The sequence below is a fragment of the Panicum virgatum genome, chromosome 7K (assembly GCF_016808335.1).
Source record: "Panicum virgatum strain AP13 chromosome 7K, P.virgatum_v5, whole genome shotgun sequence".
Lineage (NCBI taxonomy): Eukaryota > Viridiplantae > Streptophyta > Magnoliopsida > Poales > Poaceae > Panicum > Panicum virgatum.
In genome coordinates this window covers 38,861,117-38,875,731 of record NC_053142.1, presented here as the reverse complement: position 1 = coordinate 38,875,731, position 14,615 = coordinate 38,861,117, and the positions used below count along the sequence as shown (strand labels likewise).

Below are 14,615 nucleotides of genomic sequence, written 5' to 3'. Positions count from 1 at the left end.
GAAGATTTCCTGAGATCTTTTCTGATGATTGCTGTGTCAACATTTCTGTGCCCTCCAACTAGTTTGGGAATCAACCCAAGGTGTTACCCAGCATTAGTTGATCTTGGAAGCGTGAAGAAGCTGAATTGGTGTCAATTTGTGGTTGACCAGCTCAAAGAGGTCTCTAGAAATTTAAATAAGAAAAATATTGTCAGAGGGTGCCTCCTTGTACTTGTTGTAAGTTTTTTTCACTCCTCCTACTGAACCCTCCCCCCACCCCACCTCCTCTCCTGTCTTCTGAAATTTAATAAATTTTTGCTTTCTATCTTTCTTTTTTTCTTGCAGATTCTGTACGCAAATTTCTTAGCTGTTGACAACGTGCAAATCCCTGATACCAAGCCCAGAATTGCTGTGTGGACTAGACAACTTTTGGACAAGGTCATTAGGCTGGATAGGAACCGCGATGGATCCTTTGGCAAGCTTAAGGTACATTTCTATTTTCTGCACATCTCAAAACAGATTGTCCTTTTTTTACAAAACAAATGCATGGCCTAGCACTCTTTTCCTCTTAATTAAGCTTAAATCATCAGAATATTCAGTGGCCCAAGACTCTTTTTTCCACATGGATGATGTGCATACATTTATAACATCAAAAGTGCCTCGACATATGGCAATTGAGGTGTGTAAATTCTTTTTCAAAGTTTTTTCTACTTTTTCAGCTTTTTATTTTCCTTCTCCCCTGCAAGCAATTATGTTACCATACATCAGCAACTTAGTGTCTAGACTCTTAGCAACTTTACTATAATGTTTTGCAGAAAAAGAGAAAAATCACATCAGCCGTAAAGCAAAGTCCTAACTGGTGTGACAGACATGCTTGGCACATTTATTCAAGAAATTGTTGCGGCAGAAGATCCCCCTGCAGCAAACTTGAGAAGATCAAAGCGGCGGAGGACAACCCAACAGGAACCTGATGTTGCTCAAGCGGAGGAGGAATTTGATGCAGATGAAGGAGAGACAGACGAAGATGTAGACTATGCAGAACATGAGGAAGAGTGGATTAGCAGCAGCGAAGATGGCGGTTCAAACAATGGAGATGAGGATGAAGATGGGCAAGAAGAGGAAGCAGAAGACAGCCAAGATCTTGTCCCTCTCAGCACGCGGCTCAAGAGAGTGCAGTCAGCTCAAAACAAAACTGGTAGTCCAAAAACTCAAGTAAAAGCAGCGGATAAATCAGGCAATCTGAACACCCTGCGTTCAAAGTTGAAGCTGCCAGACAACCCAATGAATGCATGGAAGCACGACAACATGACGGATGAGGGTTGCAGTGCTAGGGAGGGTAATCATGTTAAGGCAAAATGCGCAGAGAAAAACATGGATGAAGAATGCACCTCAAGGGGGAAAAGCCCAGCCATCTCAGCTAGTGTTGGCAAGGCTAGTTCTTGGGATTTCCCCCATCCCGGATTCGATATCATGAAGTCAATCGAAGAGGCGACCCCACCCGGTGAAGGAATAAGTGGATCACACCAAAACCAAGTGCCATCTACAGCTACTGCAATGCCTAATACATTCAACACCAAAACTGCATCATCTGGTATTCCCGCGCCCACCCCCCTAAAAAAGTTGAAATAGGCAGTTTTGTGTACCTGAATAGGCAACATAATTATTTCCATTTGACATTTTTATTCCCAACATTGCTTTTTTCTTTTCAATTCTGCGAGCATAACAGTATATCCCTCTAACACTTTTTCTTTCTTTTTTTTGCCTCTCTCTAGATGATGCATCTACATGGTCACTGGATGACATACCAGAGGAAGTGTTGCAGCAATGGGAAGCACAAGCTATTGAGGCCAATAGACAAGCCAAGGAAAAGCTTAAGATTAGTTTTCAAGATACACCATCGAGCGCACTAGCATCCACCAGCAAGACAAATGATGCTGGGCCACCAGGGACAACTAACATTCAAGTGTCAAGAACAGATGCTAACTCATCTGTCACACTTGTCTACACCCCTCCACCTAGACGGATTTTCAAAAGGAGTGCAGCACTCCAGTCTCTATATGCTGAAGCTGCTCCTAAGATACCATTCAAATGCAGCTGGGGAGTCAGCAAGGTATACAATGATGTGTGCATGTGTTCAGGAAGGTCCACCAGAGGCAATAATAGGAAGTATGTATGCATACACCCTGCTACTTATTTTCAATCATACTTTTACCTCACAAAAAAATTCTTAGCATTTTTTTTGCAGGGCACTCGTAATCAATTACAAGTCCACCTTTGCTGTACTGGGGGATCTAGTGGACTTAGTAAAATCAGAGGGGAGGTTGAAAAACACCATTGCAGAGGTTAGCATTAATGTTTTAAATGGCAAGAACAAAAGGGGCGCCACCAGATTTGTAATGCCGCTCTATGTCACAGTAAGTGGGATGAATATTTTCATGTTTCTTTTTGATTAAAAATGGCATAAACATGACTTCATCACACCCCCACGTAGACACTGTTGCAAAACAATCAAACCGAAATGGCATCTGTTAAATACGCATTTCAGAAGGATAGAAACAAGCTACACCACCGATAGTTGGTATGTGCCCACCAACCTTTTTTTTCTTTTTTTATTGGTCCCACGCTTTCTTTTTTCTGCTATCTAACGTGATCTGAAATAAAAAACACAGATATTCTTCCCAGTAATACAGCAGCTAGTAGAGAACAATGAACATTCAGGTCATTATTTTTTTATTGTACTTAATTTCCGCAACAAAAGGTTCGAACTGTTGGACTCATTGAGGACTCGTGGATATGCAAAACTGGAGGATTGCTGCAACAAAATTATGGCTGGGATAAAAACTTTATGGGGAATCCATTATGGTGATACTAACCACGATATAGAGAACTATGAACTTGTGGATATTGGAGTTGCAAAGCAGACAAACAAGTAACCTAATGTCACCTCCACCCCGTTTCTTTTTTTTTATGTGTGTGCTGAAAAAAATCACAAACACAGCCCCTGCTTATTTGTGTTTTGTATGGTTTTTTACAGCCACGACTGCGATTTTCATATGCTTTTGCATGCTGAGTTTTGTGATGGACACTACGTCTATACTTTAAAGGAGAAGGATATATCAAATATACGCAAGATATTGACACACAAGTGGCTAAACCACTTCGAAAATGATGCAGATTGGGAAAACATTCTAAACTTGAACTAGGTACGGGCCTTTCCATAAGCATTTTTAGTACTTCCCAATATGCAATTTCATCAAATACTAGAAGCTCGACCCCGCCGGCCATGGGCAGCTCGACCCCGAACCGGCCATGGGGAGCTCGACCCCGAACCGGCCATGGGAGAGCTCGACCCCGACCCGGCCATGGGGGAGCTCGACCCTGCCGGCCAGGGGGAGCTCGACCCCGACCCGGCCATGGGGGAGCTCGACCCCGCTCGGCCCTGCGGCGGGAGGGAGCTTGGCGGTGCGGCGGGCAGGAGCACGGGAGGGAGCTGCCGACGCCGGCGAAGGGATGGGGAAGAAGAGGAAACTATGTATGACATGTGGGGTCCACAGGTAAAATAAAGTATAAAGAGTGTAGATTTAAAAAGTCTGTTGGTTTAACTATGCTATAGAAGGTCTTCTATCTTTTTACAATGCTGGTAAAATTCCAAATTTAGATAAAACTATACAAGAGCTCTTGGAGATGCTCTCAGGATGATAACTATCAGATTTACATCTTCCTCTTCACACAGCAGTGATGGCACCTCAGCGAGACCATCGCATATCTACCAATGAAGCCAGCTATATGGATTTGGCAACGCTATTACTCAATCGATTGGAGCAAATTGGACATATATGGAAAAAAACCCAATTTTGTTTCTTCTTACGAACTACTCAATTGATTTGAAGTGCATATTTCTGAAAGAGTAAAGTCTATTTTTGACCATCCAACTATCGACTGCGTCCGGATTTGGCAATGCAACTCTAAAACCGGACATCCGCAGCCATCCAACTCTCAAAACCGTTCATGTTTGGCCATCGAGCTGTTTTGCTGGGTAGTTTTGCTGAGTTGGACGCCACGTGGCGGTGGGACCCACATGTCAGCCCTCCTCTCCCTCCTCTCTCCTCTTTCTCTCTCCCTCCTCTCTCCTCTTTCTCTCTCCCTCTACCTCTCCTCTCTCCTGTCCCCGTCGGCACGCGCACCTGAGCTCCGCCATCCCCGTCGGCCAGGTAGGCGGCCGGAGCTCCGCCATCCAGGTAGGCGGCCGGAGCTCCGCCATCCCCGTCGGCATGTGCGCATGAGCTCGAGCTCCGCCGCCCAGGCCGGCGAGCGCGCGAGAGGGGCGGGGCACACCGGAGCGCGCGAGAGGGGCGGGGCACACCGGAGCGCGCGAGAGGGGCGGGGCACACCGGAGCCGAGACAAGCGGAGGACCTGAGGCGGCGGCGGAGGAGGAGCCGGAGAGAGGGAGAGGAAGGAGGAGGGAGCAAGGGCGGGGGACGGCGCGGCCGCCGGCGGCCCCTGCTCGCCTCGCCGACCGACGCCACCGTGTCGAGGGAGCCGGCCAGGGCCACCGCCATCGCCGGAGGCCCGCGCGTGCCCTGGCCCGTTTGCCGCCGTCCGGCCCCGATCCACCATGGGAGGGAGGAGGAGGAGGTGCTCCCGGATCCGGTCGGCTCCGGAGCTTGAGGGCCGCCGCCCTGCTCGCCTTCGTGGGCTGGCCTCCGCGGTGCCCGGCGCCAGAGGAGGATGGGGAGCAGGGGTCGCCGCGCCGTCCGCCCGCGCGCGGGATGCCTGGCCGATCCCGCCGCGTGCCGGCTCCGCCTCGTGCAGGCCACCGGAGCTCGTGGCGGAGGGGTGCGGGAGGGGAGGGCCCCAGGGAGCCTCGCCGCGCCAGCCGCCGTAGCTCCTCGGCCTGGTGCAGGGGAGGCCGCCGCAGCTCCTCGCCCGCCGGCCCGGCGCGGAGGGAGCAGGGGAGGCCGGCGGCCACCGCTCCGCCCTGCACCGCCGCAGGAGCTCCCGCCGTGGAGGGGAGCAGGGGAAGGGGAAGGGGAGGGAGCAGGGGAAGGGGAGGCCGCCGTAGCTCAGCGGTGTTGGACAGGAGAGCGGAGAGGTAGAGGGAGAGAGAAAGAGGAGAGAGGAGGGAGAGGAGAGCTGACAGGTGGGTCCCACCGCCACGTGGCGTCCAACTCAGCAAAACTACCCAGCAAAACAGCTCGATGGCCAAACATGAACGGTTTTGAGAGTTGGATGGCTGCGGATGTCCGGTTTTAGAGTTGCATTGCCAAATCCGGACGCAGTCGATAGTTGAATGGTCAAAAATAGACTTTACTCTTTCTGAAAAGAAAAGGAAAAGCGCAAGATTAGTGGGCCCAGCTTCTTGAGGGGAGATGAACGGATGGCCTCTCCATGCACAGGGACACCTAAGGAGACATGCAAAGGAGACAGAAGCCCCAGCCGCACCAATGGCGCTCGAACCCCACGTGGCCACAAGTAGTGTTCCACGTGACCATGACACCATGTCTTGCGCTGCGTCCGCGAGCTGCCCGGAATATAGTCACTGGCGCAGGGGAACGCCCGGAATATGCAGCTTCAGATGTCATATGGTGCGGGACAATGAAATCCTGGAGGATTAAAGAATGTCCTTCTGAATGTAGCAGCAGTTGGTATTTCACTGGGCTGTGTTTAGTTCGCGAAAAAGTGTGGATTTTGGTACTGTAGGACATTTTGTTGTTATTTGACAATTAATATCTAATTATGAATTAATTAGACTTAACAGATTCATCTCGTATGAAACAATTAGACTGTGTAATTATTTATTTTTTAACTACATTTAATGCTCTTTCCGTGTGTTCAAAGATTCGATGTGTACTGCATGAATTTTTTTGGGAACTAAGGTTGTGTTTAATTCGCGAAAAAATTTAGGTTTTGGTATTGTAGCACATTTTGTTGTTATTTGACAATTAATGTCTAATCATGGACTAATCTATATTATAAAGATTGAAAGCAATCGAAAATCTTTCTCACCCAAACTGGGCCCGCCGCACATCTCACGCCGGACCCGCGTGTCAGGGCCGAGGGAGATGGGAAGGGGTGGAGGTCTGTAAAAATTGCATGTTGGAGAGCGGTTTCTGCTAAAAAGAAATTATTTTTGTCACCGCACCTGTTCCTAGCCCCGCACATCTTTAACGCTAAGGTGGGTCCACATCGTATGCCTGTCTCTCAGATCTCTTTCTCTGCTCTGGCACAGAACGACTAGATGCGGCCCGAGGAGGCACCTCTTCGCTGGAGTTGAAGGATGTGGAGGTGGAGCTCGGCCGCCGGTGTTGTGAAGATGAGCTGCTACCTGCTAGCACCCGACGGAGCTCGGTGCCGTGAGGGGCGCCGCTGTCGACGCCAGCCGACGCTTGTCCGCGCCGTGCAAGGCTCCGCGGCCACAGCCCACAGGCATTGGTCGGCCCTGGGCACACCGCCAGGCTCCCTCGCGCTGGCGCTCCACAGAGCTCGGCCGCCCCATGAGGGCTAACAATGAAGCTAATAGGAGAGACGGAGCTTGGGGAGGCGCAGGGCGACGACGCCGACGAGCCGACGGCCGGAGTGCCTCCTCTCCGTGCGAATCTCGAGAGCCAGGCGACCCAATGGGCAAGGGCGGACAGGAACGAAGGCAAGCGGCGGTCGCGAAGTTCGGCGTCTTGGCGGACCATGGGCTCAGCTCCGAGGAGGCCACGATGCGGTTGCAGCGGTACCGGCCCAACGAGCTCGAGCGGCACGCCCCGCGGTCAGTCTGGAAGCTCGTGCTCGAGCAGTTCGAGGACACGCTCGTCCGCATCCTGCTACCGGTGGCCGTCGTCTCGTTCGTGCTCGCGCTCTGCGACGACACCGAGGGCGGCGAGATCGGGGTCACCGCTGCAGGCAGTGCCGTGTTCTATCGGAACTGCCTTTTTCCTCCAGATTGCATACGGCAATTTCGAGGGAGGGTCTCTCATGTTCATCCTATGAAATCTAAATGGACGCTTAATATTAATCAACAATTTCAATTTAGTTTATTAATGCTTGCTTCAGAGATAATCTGGTTCAAAGCATCCTAAGTATTTCTGGTAGGTTTCATATAGTGGCGAATGGCAGGGATTAAACTGGGAAGACGAACATTCTCCTATCAAATTGTGTGCTTAATATAATTTTGACACGTATGATTCCAACAGAATTGTGCAAGACATTGTAATTAATAATTAATTCTATTAGGGTCCATGTGATGGCGAATGGTAGGAATTAAACTAAGGAGAGAATGGCGTTCTCCTATCACATATTGTTAGTTTTCAATGTTAGCAACCATGATCGAAGAATAAAAAATTGGGTCCCAATCAATCCTTTGGGGGAATCTGCAAAGCAAATTGCATCATATGATGGTGGGATTTAGACAATAAAATGTCCTATCAAATTGTATGTTTAATAATTTTGACTCTTATTGTTCCAACAATTATTTTTAGATAAGATAAAATGTATTACAAGGCTGCAAATAAATGAATTTTTGTTAGAAGATCATTTCTAAGATTTTTAATGTATTATAGTTTTATTTAATGCAAGAAAGACTGATTTGATGGATCCACAAGTCTTAAAGGTTTTTCAAAATACGTGCGTGTCGCACGTACATTTTACTAGTTAGGCTTAAAAGATTCATCTCGTGTGAAACAGTTAGACTGTGTAATTAATTATTTTTTCAACTACATTTAATGCTTTATGTATGTGTTCGAAAATTTGATGAGATGGATACTTTAGGAAATTTTTTGGGAACTAAACATGGCCTAATGGGTCCGCAGAATCAATTCCATCATTTTCGTCTGATACTTCTTGGTTGCATTGTGACACGCTGAATGCCTGCTGTGCTGTGGCGTATTAGCTGAAAGCCTGAAACTGCTCAGTACACTGTAATCTGGTTTCCTAGCAAGGCAAGAAAACCTGTAAACTCGAACTACTAATCAATTTTTTGAGCATAAAAGTAAGGCTAGGATCCGTTATCACTTTTCATGCGTGCTGAAATGCAGGTGCACAACAGCACAAGAATGGATGCGGCTGGCTGCGTAAGGCCCAGGCTCTGTCCTTGCTGTTGCGATTCCCGCCACAAAACCAAGCAGCGGTTGGAGGATGAAATCGTACCACTATCCGTCAGCGAGACGCGGACCAGACGCTCTGGTCTGCACTCGGCCGGGGCAGGCAAGCACGCAGTCCTGCCGTCCCCGAGATGGCGGCGTCTCTCCGGTCTCCCCCCTCCATCTCCGTCTCCGTCCCGTGCGCTGCCCTCGGCGCCTCGCTTCACTCCTCGCTGCCGTTTTCCCGCAAGCCATCGCTCCCCTGCGGCAGAGCATGCCGCGCCGGCGTCCGCTGCTCCGCCGCGAACAAGCCCTCCCCTCCTCCCCCCACCGCCCTGGACAGCAGCGAGGTAAGGTAGCCGCCGCCGCCGCCGCCTGCTTGTTTCCGCGACTCGGCGTGTCTCTGGAATCCGTGGGGACCTCACCGGCCGCGGCTGTTGCGTTGCGTGTGGCAGCTCCATGGCGAGGATACGGAGTGAGGTGCTGTCCCCGTTCCGGTCGGTGCGGATGTTCTTCTACCTCGCGTTCATGGCCAGCGGCGCGCTGGGCGGGCTCATCGCGCTCACGCAGCTCCTCCCCGCGCTGTCCAACCCTGCGAGGGCCGGCGGCGCCGCCGAGACGCTCAAGGGCCTGGGCATCGACGCCGCTGCCGTCGCGCTCTTCGCCTTCCTCTACTCGCGCGAGAGCAAGGCCAAGGACGCCCAGGTGGCCAGGCTCGCGCGGGAGGAGCGCCTGTCCAGGCTCAAGCTCCGCGCCGGCGCCGGGGACGGCAGCGGCAGGCCGCTCGCGCTCGGCGAGCTGCGCGGCACCGCGCGGCTCGTCATCGTGGCGGGGCCCGGGGAGTTCGTCGCCGAGTCGTTCCGCCGGAGCCAGCCGCTCCTGAGAGAGCTCGCGGAGAGGGCCGTGCTGGCGGTGCCCTTCGCCACGGACGGGAACGCGCCCGAGCTCCGGGTCGACGAGGGCGTCGTCGTCGTCGTCGACGACGACCTTGCCAGGAGGAGCAGAAGGCTCTGGCAGCTCAGGCCGGTGTACACCACCGAATGGGCACAGTACGACGAAACACGCTGAACTTACCACACACAACAATGTCCGAACACACCTTGCTTAGTCTCGCGTTGATTGCAGCTTCTTGTGCCTGATGATTTGCAGATGGTTAGACGATCAGAAGAAGCTGGCCGGCGTGCCGCCTGATTCCCCCGTGTGAGCGCCTCGAGACTCGAGTCGCCTAGTTTCCGAACGTTTTTTCTGAAGATTTTTTAGCCCTGTCAGGTTGCATCGACCTGTTCTTCTTACCCTGGCTGTCTGCTTGCTTGTGTTCGTGTGTTGCATTTGCAGGTACCTCTCGCTCCGGATGGACGGGCGCGTCCGCGGCAGCGGCGAGGGATACCCGCCATGGCAAGCGTTCGTGGCGCAGCTGCCGCCGGTGAAAGGGTTGTGGTCGGGCCTTCTTGACGGGATGGACGGCAGGGTGCTCTAGACCAACATCGCGAGAAGCCACCCGTTTAGCGGTGACTTGTTTAGCTAGATGTGACCAGTGCTTACAAGGATTTTTTTTTCTTTACTTGTTGTTCAACAGAGTTGAAATGGAGAACGTATTAGCATAGGAGCACACGGGCGTAATATCAGTTAAAGACAGACACCGGGTGTGTAGCCATCATCATCGTGCCTACATGTAATACACACCCATTTCGATTCAGCTAACAAATTTGTCACTGCTATAGTTCTAGGCACTTTTTTTTTGCCATTTTTGCCTTCGTGGCACCCCACGTCGGCCTGCCAGCGTGGCCAAAGCACAGAAAAAGACCGCGGTGCCCCTGCCTTTCCCTGCATTAGCCATCCGTTCTTCTGTCTCGGGCCACTTACGTGTGGGACCGGCACATCAAGGCCATCTTCAACCTCCAGCACACGGCCGTGGAGCTATGTGCATGGTGCGCTCATTCGCGTCGCCCACGCCCTCGCATTTGTAAAAAAAAAAACTCGGTCTGTGGGGGCAAGCCGCCCCCGAGTATTAATGCAAGAAGAATAACTCTCACGTAGATCAAGAAAATCCTCGAACCTCTGTCCCACCCTTACACAAAGGTGCCGTAACTCATACCGTAACCCGTATGAGAGCGGGTCGAAGTGAGCCAGGACATATTTCCATGTGCTTTGGCGTGTAGGCAGGCGAGGGGATTTTTTACCTCAGTCTGAAATTCGCTCCCACCAGAAGTCGAACTCAGAACCTGAGGAGAGCTACTGAGGCCACCTAACCAATCAGACTAGAGACCCTTTCGCACGCCCTCAGGGGCGGAGACAGTGGGGGGCGGGCAGGGGCCTGGCCCCCCTATGATCCCCAAATTTACACTACAAATTTAAATTTTGATTAAATTTTTATATAAATTTGTATGATTGGCCTCCTAACAATGAAAAAATTACCATTCTGGCTCCGCCCTGCACGCCCTTGCATTCGCACGCCACGGCCCCGGGGCCCGGTGGCAATCCGCCGTCCGCAGCGTCCAGCCGGCGACGCGACACGTGGGTTCCGCTCGCCCCGCCGTGTTGGCCGTGGACAGCTCCTTGCTCGTGGCCGGCGTCATCTCCGGCCAGCTTAAATCAACAGGTGTGGAGCATAAATCACTGGCAAGAAGTTCGATTCCTCGTGTGTTGAACTCAAATCCACAGTCGAGGATCTCGATTCCACTACAACGAGAATTTTAATACTTACTGTAATTTAATGTCTTCAATAGTAACATTCAGGTATGTTAATACTTAGCGCATTATATTTATTATGATCGTCTTCTCGTTTGATGCATGCAAAGCATGATAGAAAGAGAAGGTCAAACACTTGTTCCTGAATCGTAATGTTCGGCGCGCACACAAATATTTTGCCGTTAGACGAGCTTTATTATTTCCGTCATAATGTATTTATATACACGACACCGTGTATGAATTGGAACGGCTTTGTGTGAGCGGAGTACAGATCGAACGTGTGCCACTACGACCTAGATACAGAATTCGGTGCAATAACAAGTAGTGGGTATGCGGTAGAGGGTATGCGGGGCCGGGTGAGAAATTTTTTTTGGTAAACTAGACAGTTTGATCCTTCAACTTTGCTTCAAAAATCATGTTAGTCTTTTAATTTTCAAAAAAATCAATTTGGTCCCTCAACTTTTATTTTTATTTTAAATTTATCCATATACTGATGTAATGCTCCATAATACTATGAGACTAATGCTAAAATATTATCTTTACCTTTGGCTATTTTCTCTCGTTCACAATTTGTATGTTTAGCAATGGTGCAACAAGTTAATCAAATATGTGCAAATATTCTTATATGATCTAGACTAAATTAAATATAAAAACGCATTGCAACAAATACGAGAGATATCAACCCAGCTGACAGAATAATAGATCTATCGTGATCTAATATTGATTAATTACAACTATACAACAATGAAAAATGAGTATGAGAAGGAGCTAAGGCATCGTTTGATTTTTTCAGTTTAAGTCATAAGTCCCGTTACATCGCATGTTTACACACCAATTAGGATTACTAAACATAAACTTATTACAAAACTAATATCATAAGTCGTGACTTAATCACGAGACAAATCTATTAAGTCTAGTTCATAATTTGACCACTAGTTGCTACATTAACCATTTATTAATCGTGCATTTGTTATACTTAATAGATTCATCTAGAGTTCTAATTGCAACTTATGTAATTAGTTTTATATTAAATTGGCATATGAATATTGGAATTGACATCCGAATATTCGATGTGAAAACAATTTAAAAAACCATACGAGGTCTAAGGATAAAAATGACTTTTCACATCTATCTCATGGTATTATGAAGCATTACATAAATATAGGGACAAATTTGATCTAAAAATAAAAGTTGAGGGACCAAATTAGTTTTTAAAAAAATTGAGAGATCAACTTGACTTTTGAAAAAAAAAGTTAAATTAGAGCAAAAACACTCTCGAAACGGCGATTTCTATATATCTGTTCTTCATCCCACCTCCCTGACTGACAGGTGGGTTATAATAAAATGAGGGGGGCAGAAGTGGAGGGCACGGTTGGCATCTATCCACCCCTCGTCTGCCGCGCTAGAATCTGCTAGGGTTTCAGTAGCATCTCCTACGCCGACGGCGTCCGCCGCGCTAGAAGCTGCTAGGGTTTCAATCGCATCTCCTACGCCGACGGCGGTGCAGGGCGGCGTGGGGAAGATCTGCCTCCTGGGATCCCCCGGCCCGGTTTGTGTTGTGGATGAGGCTGTGGTGGTGGCGTCTTGGGTGGAGGACGGCAAGAGGAAGGTCAAGCTACTGGGATGTGAGGGCAAGGTGATTGAGGTGGATATGGCGGTCGACATGGCGGCTTCTTCGGTGATGGGCGGAAACAAGAAGTTCAAATTCAAGAGCTCCGACGGTCGGACGGTGTTGTGTTCGAGGTGGATAAGGCGTCGGTGATGCAGTCGCTGACGCTCCAGAACTTTTGCCTAAACTGCACCGACGGCATCCCAGTCGTCGAATTCAACTCCAAGGTCCTGGAAAAAGTCATGGAGTACTGCGAGAAGCACGCCCACTGCAACGCCGAGGAACTCAAGGACTGGGATGCAGATTTCATCAAGGTTGACCAGGCCATGGTTTAAGACCTTTTGGTGGTACTGTACTCTCCGCCCCACCTTCTCTCCCCCCACCCTTTACTTCGATTCACCTCTCTGCAGATTTTATCTGGATGTGAGTTGTTTCTTCACAAATCTGCGCATCTAGATCTTGTGAATGAATTTTGTACATCATTTTACACTGCGCTCTAAGATTACTTTTGCTTGGAACTGGATCAATATTATGTCTGGCACATGAATGTGCTGCTGAGTTGGCTTCCCTTTTAACAAAAGAAATAGAAAAAAACTAGAAAAAGGTCCTGCCTACCTCTACAATCTCATGCCAAAGGCCAATTGGGGATCGATCCTCCATTTCTGAGTGTAGAGCCTTTGTGAGGATCACCTTATGATGTCCCTGTGCCACAGCTAACAACAGACCATCCCTTGCTGCCAAAGCTTCAGCTGTGAGCACATCAGGTAGGAAATCATATTGCCTTGGTGCAGCAGCTACAACCACAGCAGCTACAACCAAACCTTGCCTGGCTGCCTTTGGAAGTTGGAACAATGCATTTTGCGCATGGTTTGTTTACTTTTTCAAAGGTAAGCCCATATGCACATTACTTAACATGAGGAACAATGCGATATTTTGCTGAACGTATTCTGTCTCCTCATTTAATTCTTGCTAGAATTATCATCCCTTGTTTATCATTTCCTTGCTGCCCATGTTTTTGTTCCTTTTTAATGACACGCTTTGACCATTTGGGTCCCTAACTTTCAGGCTGGATTCGATCTGAATATCAAGGGGCTACAGATACTCGTTTGCCAGGCTATTGCTGACATGTTGGTGGGCAAGACGCATGAGGAGATCCGCAAGATTGTCAAACGTCAAGAATGACTTTATCCCCAAGGAGGAAAAGATCTCAATGGAGGGCATGGAGGGAGCTGCGCAGAACATTTACCTTGATTCTGAGATCTTGGCCTTGTTTGGTTGATCTAGCACACAATTTCCGAAAAGAGAATCTCGCATGCATGGAGTACTAAATGAAGCTTATTTGCAAAACTTTTTTAAGGATGGGTGTAACTTTTCGTGACGAATCTAATGACGGTAATTAATCGATGATTGACTACTGTGATGCTACAGTAAACATTCTCTAATCACGCGGTCACATGTCTCATTAAATTCTTCAGGGTTCCTAGTGCATGGGTTTTGAAGTTGGTTTTAAAAACTGACTTAATTCAATACCTCTAATTAGCGGTTAAAGTTGATATAAATTCTAGCATAGCACAAACCAAACAGGGCTATTAATTCGTGAAATTTTTTGGGTTTTGACATTGTAGCACTTTCGTTGGTATTTGACAATTAATGTCTAATTATGAACTAATTAGGCTTAAAAAATTCGTCTCGTGCTAATCAGTTAGACTGTGTAATTAGTTATTTTTTCAATTACATTTAATGCTCTATGTATGTATCAAAAAATTCGATGTGACGGGTACAGTAGAATTTTTTTTGAACTAAACAGGTTATGAGGAAGGAAAGCCGTGTTTGGCAAGTGCTGATGTCAGCATGTTTCCTGATCTTTTAAGAGTCTTGATGACGTGATTATAGTTTGTTTGCTACTCCGAAACCTGGGAACCGAACGCTGCTATTCAGTTGGGTTATGTGATGGAGGTGTTTGCTGCATCTGTTTGCAGCAGAATTGCAGTACTCTTTGGACTTAAAACGGTTCTACTTGACATCCAAAAAAGTTTCGACTTGTCCAGGTCCTGGGTCGTGAGTGCCCTAACGTTATTTCTCTTGAAAAGTTGAGATGGTCAAGATCTCGTATCGTGCCTAATGTTATCAATATGTATTTGATTCTAATTGGCATCGTGGCTGCTGTGCTGTTATGAACCTGTACAAGGATTTAGTTGTAGAAGATTTTGAACCATCGATCCAAAGCCCATGTAATATCATCTCATGAATTCTGGACTAGCACAACATTCTG

At 48.6% G+C, this 14,615-nt stretch overlaps 1 protein-coding gene and 1 long non-coding RNA gene across 6 annotated transcripts; both read left to right on the top strand.

Annotated features, from left to right (window-relative positions):
* Window positions 1–7,980: 7,980 nt before the first annotated feature.
* Window positions 7,981–9,766, top strand: LOC120642459 (protein LOW PSII ACCUMULATION 1, chloroplastic). Of its 5 annotated transcripts, none has more exons than XM_039918990.1 (4): window positions 8,057–8,396; window positions 8,502–9,095; window positions 9,196–9,246; window positions 9,382–9,766. In XM_039918990.1, exons 2-4 carry the CDS (start codon window positions 8,506–8,508, stop codon window positions 9,521–9,523), a joined length of 783 nt encoding a protein of 260 aa, XP_039774924.1. In that variant the 5' UTR covers window positions 8,057–8,396; window positions 8,502–8,505; the 3' UTR covers window positions 9,524–9,766. The 5 variants fall into 5 exon arrangements, 4 of the variants coding, with proteins under 4 accessions (XP_039774925.1, XP_039774924.1, XP_039774926.1 ...); XM_039918992.1 differs by having other exon boundaries at window positions 8,085–8,401; window positions 9,172–9,246; XM_039918993.1 differs by having other exon boundaries at window positions 8,092–8,401.
* Window positions 9,767–12,072: 2,306 nt separating this feature from the next.
* Window positions 12,073–13,758, top strand: LOC120642615. Its single transcript, XR_005662650.1, has 2 exons — window positions 12,073–12,690; window positions 13,409–13,758. It is a non-coding gene; the product is annotated as an uncharacterized LOC120642615 (long non-coding RNA).
* Window positions 13,759–14,615: the final 857 nt, after the last annotated feature.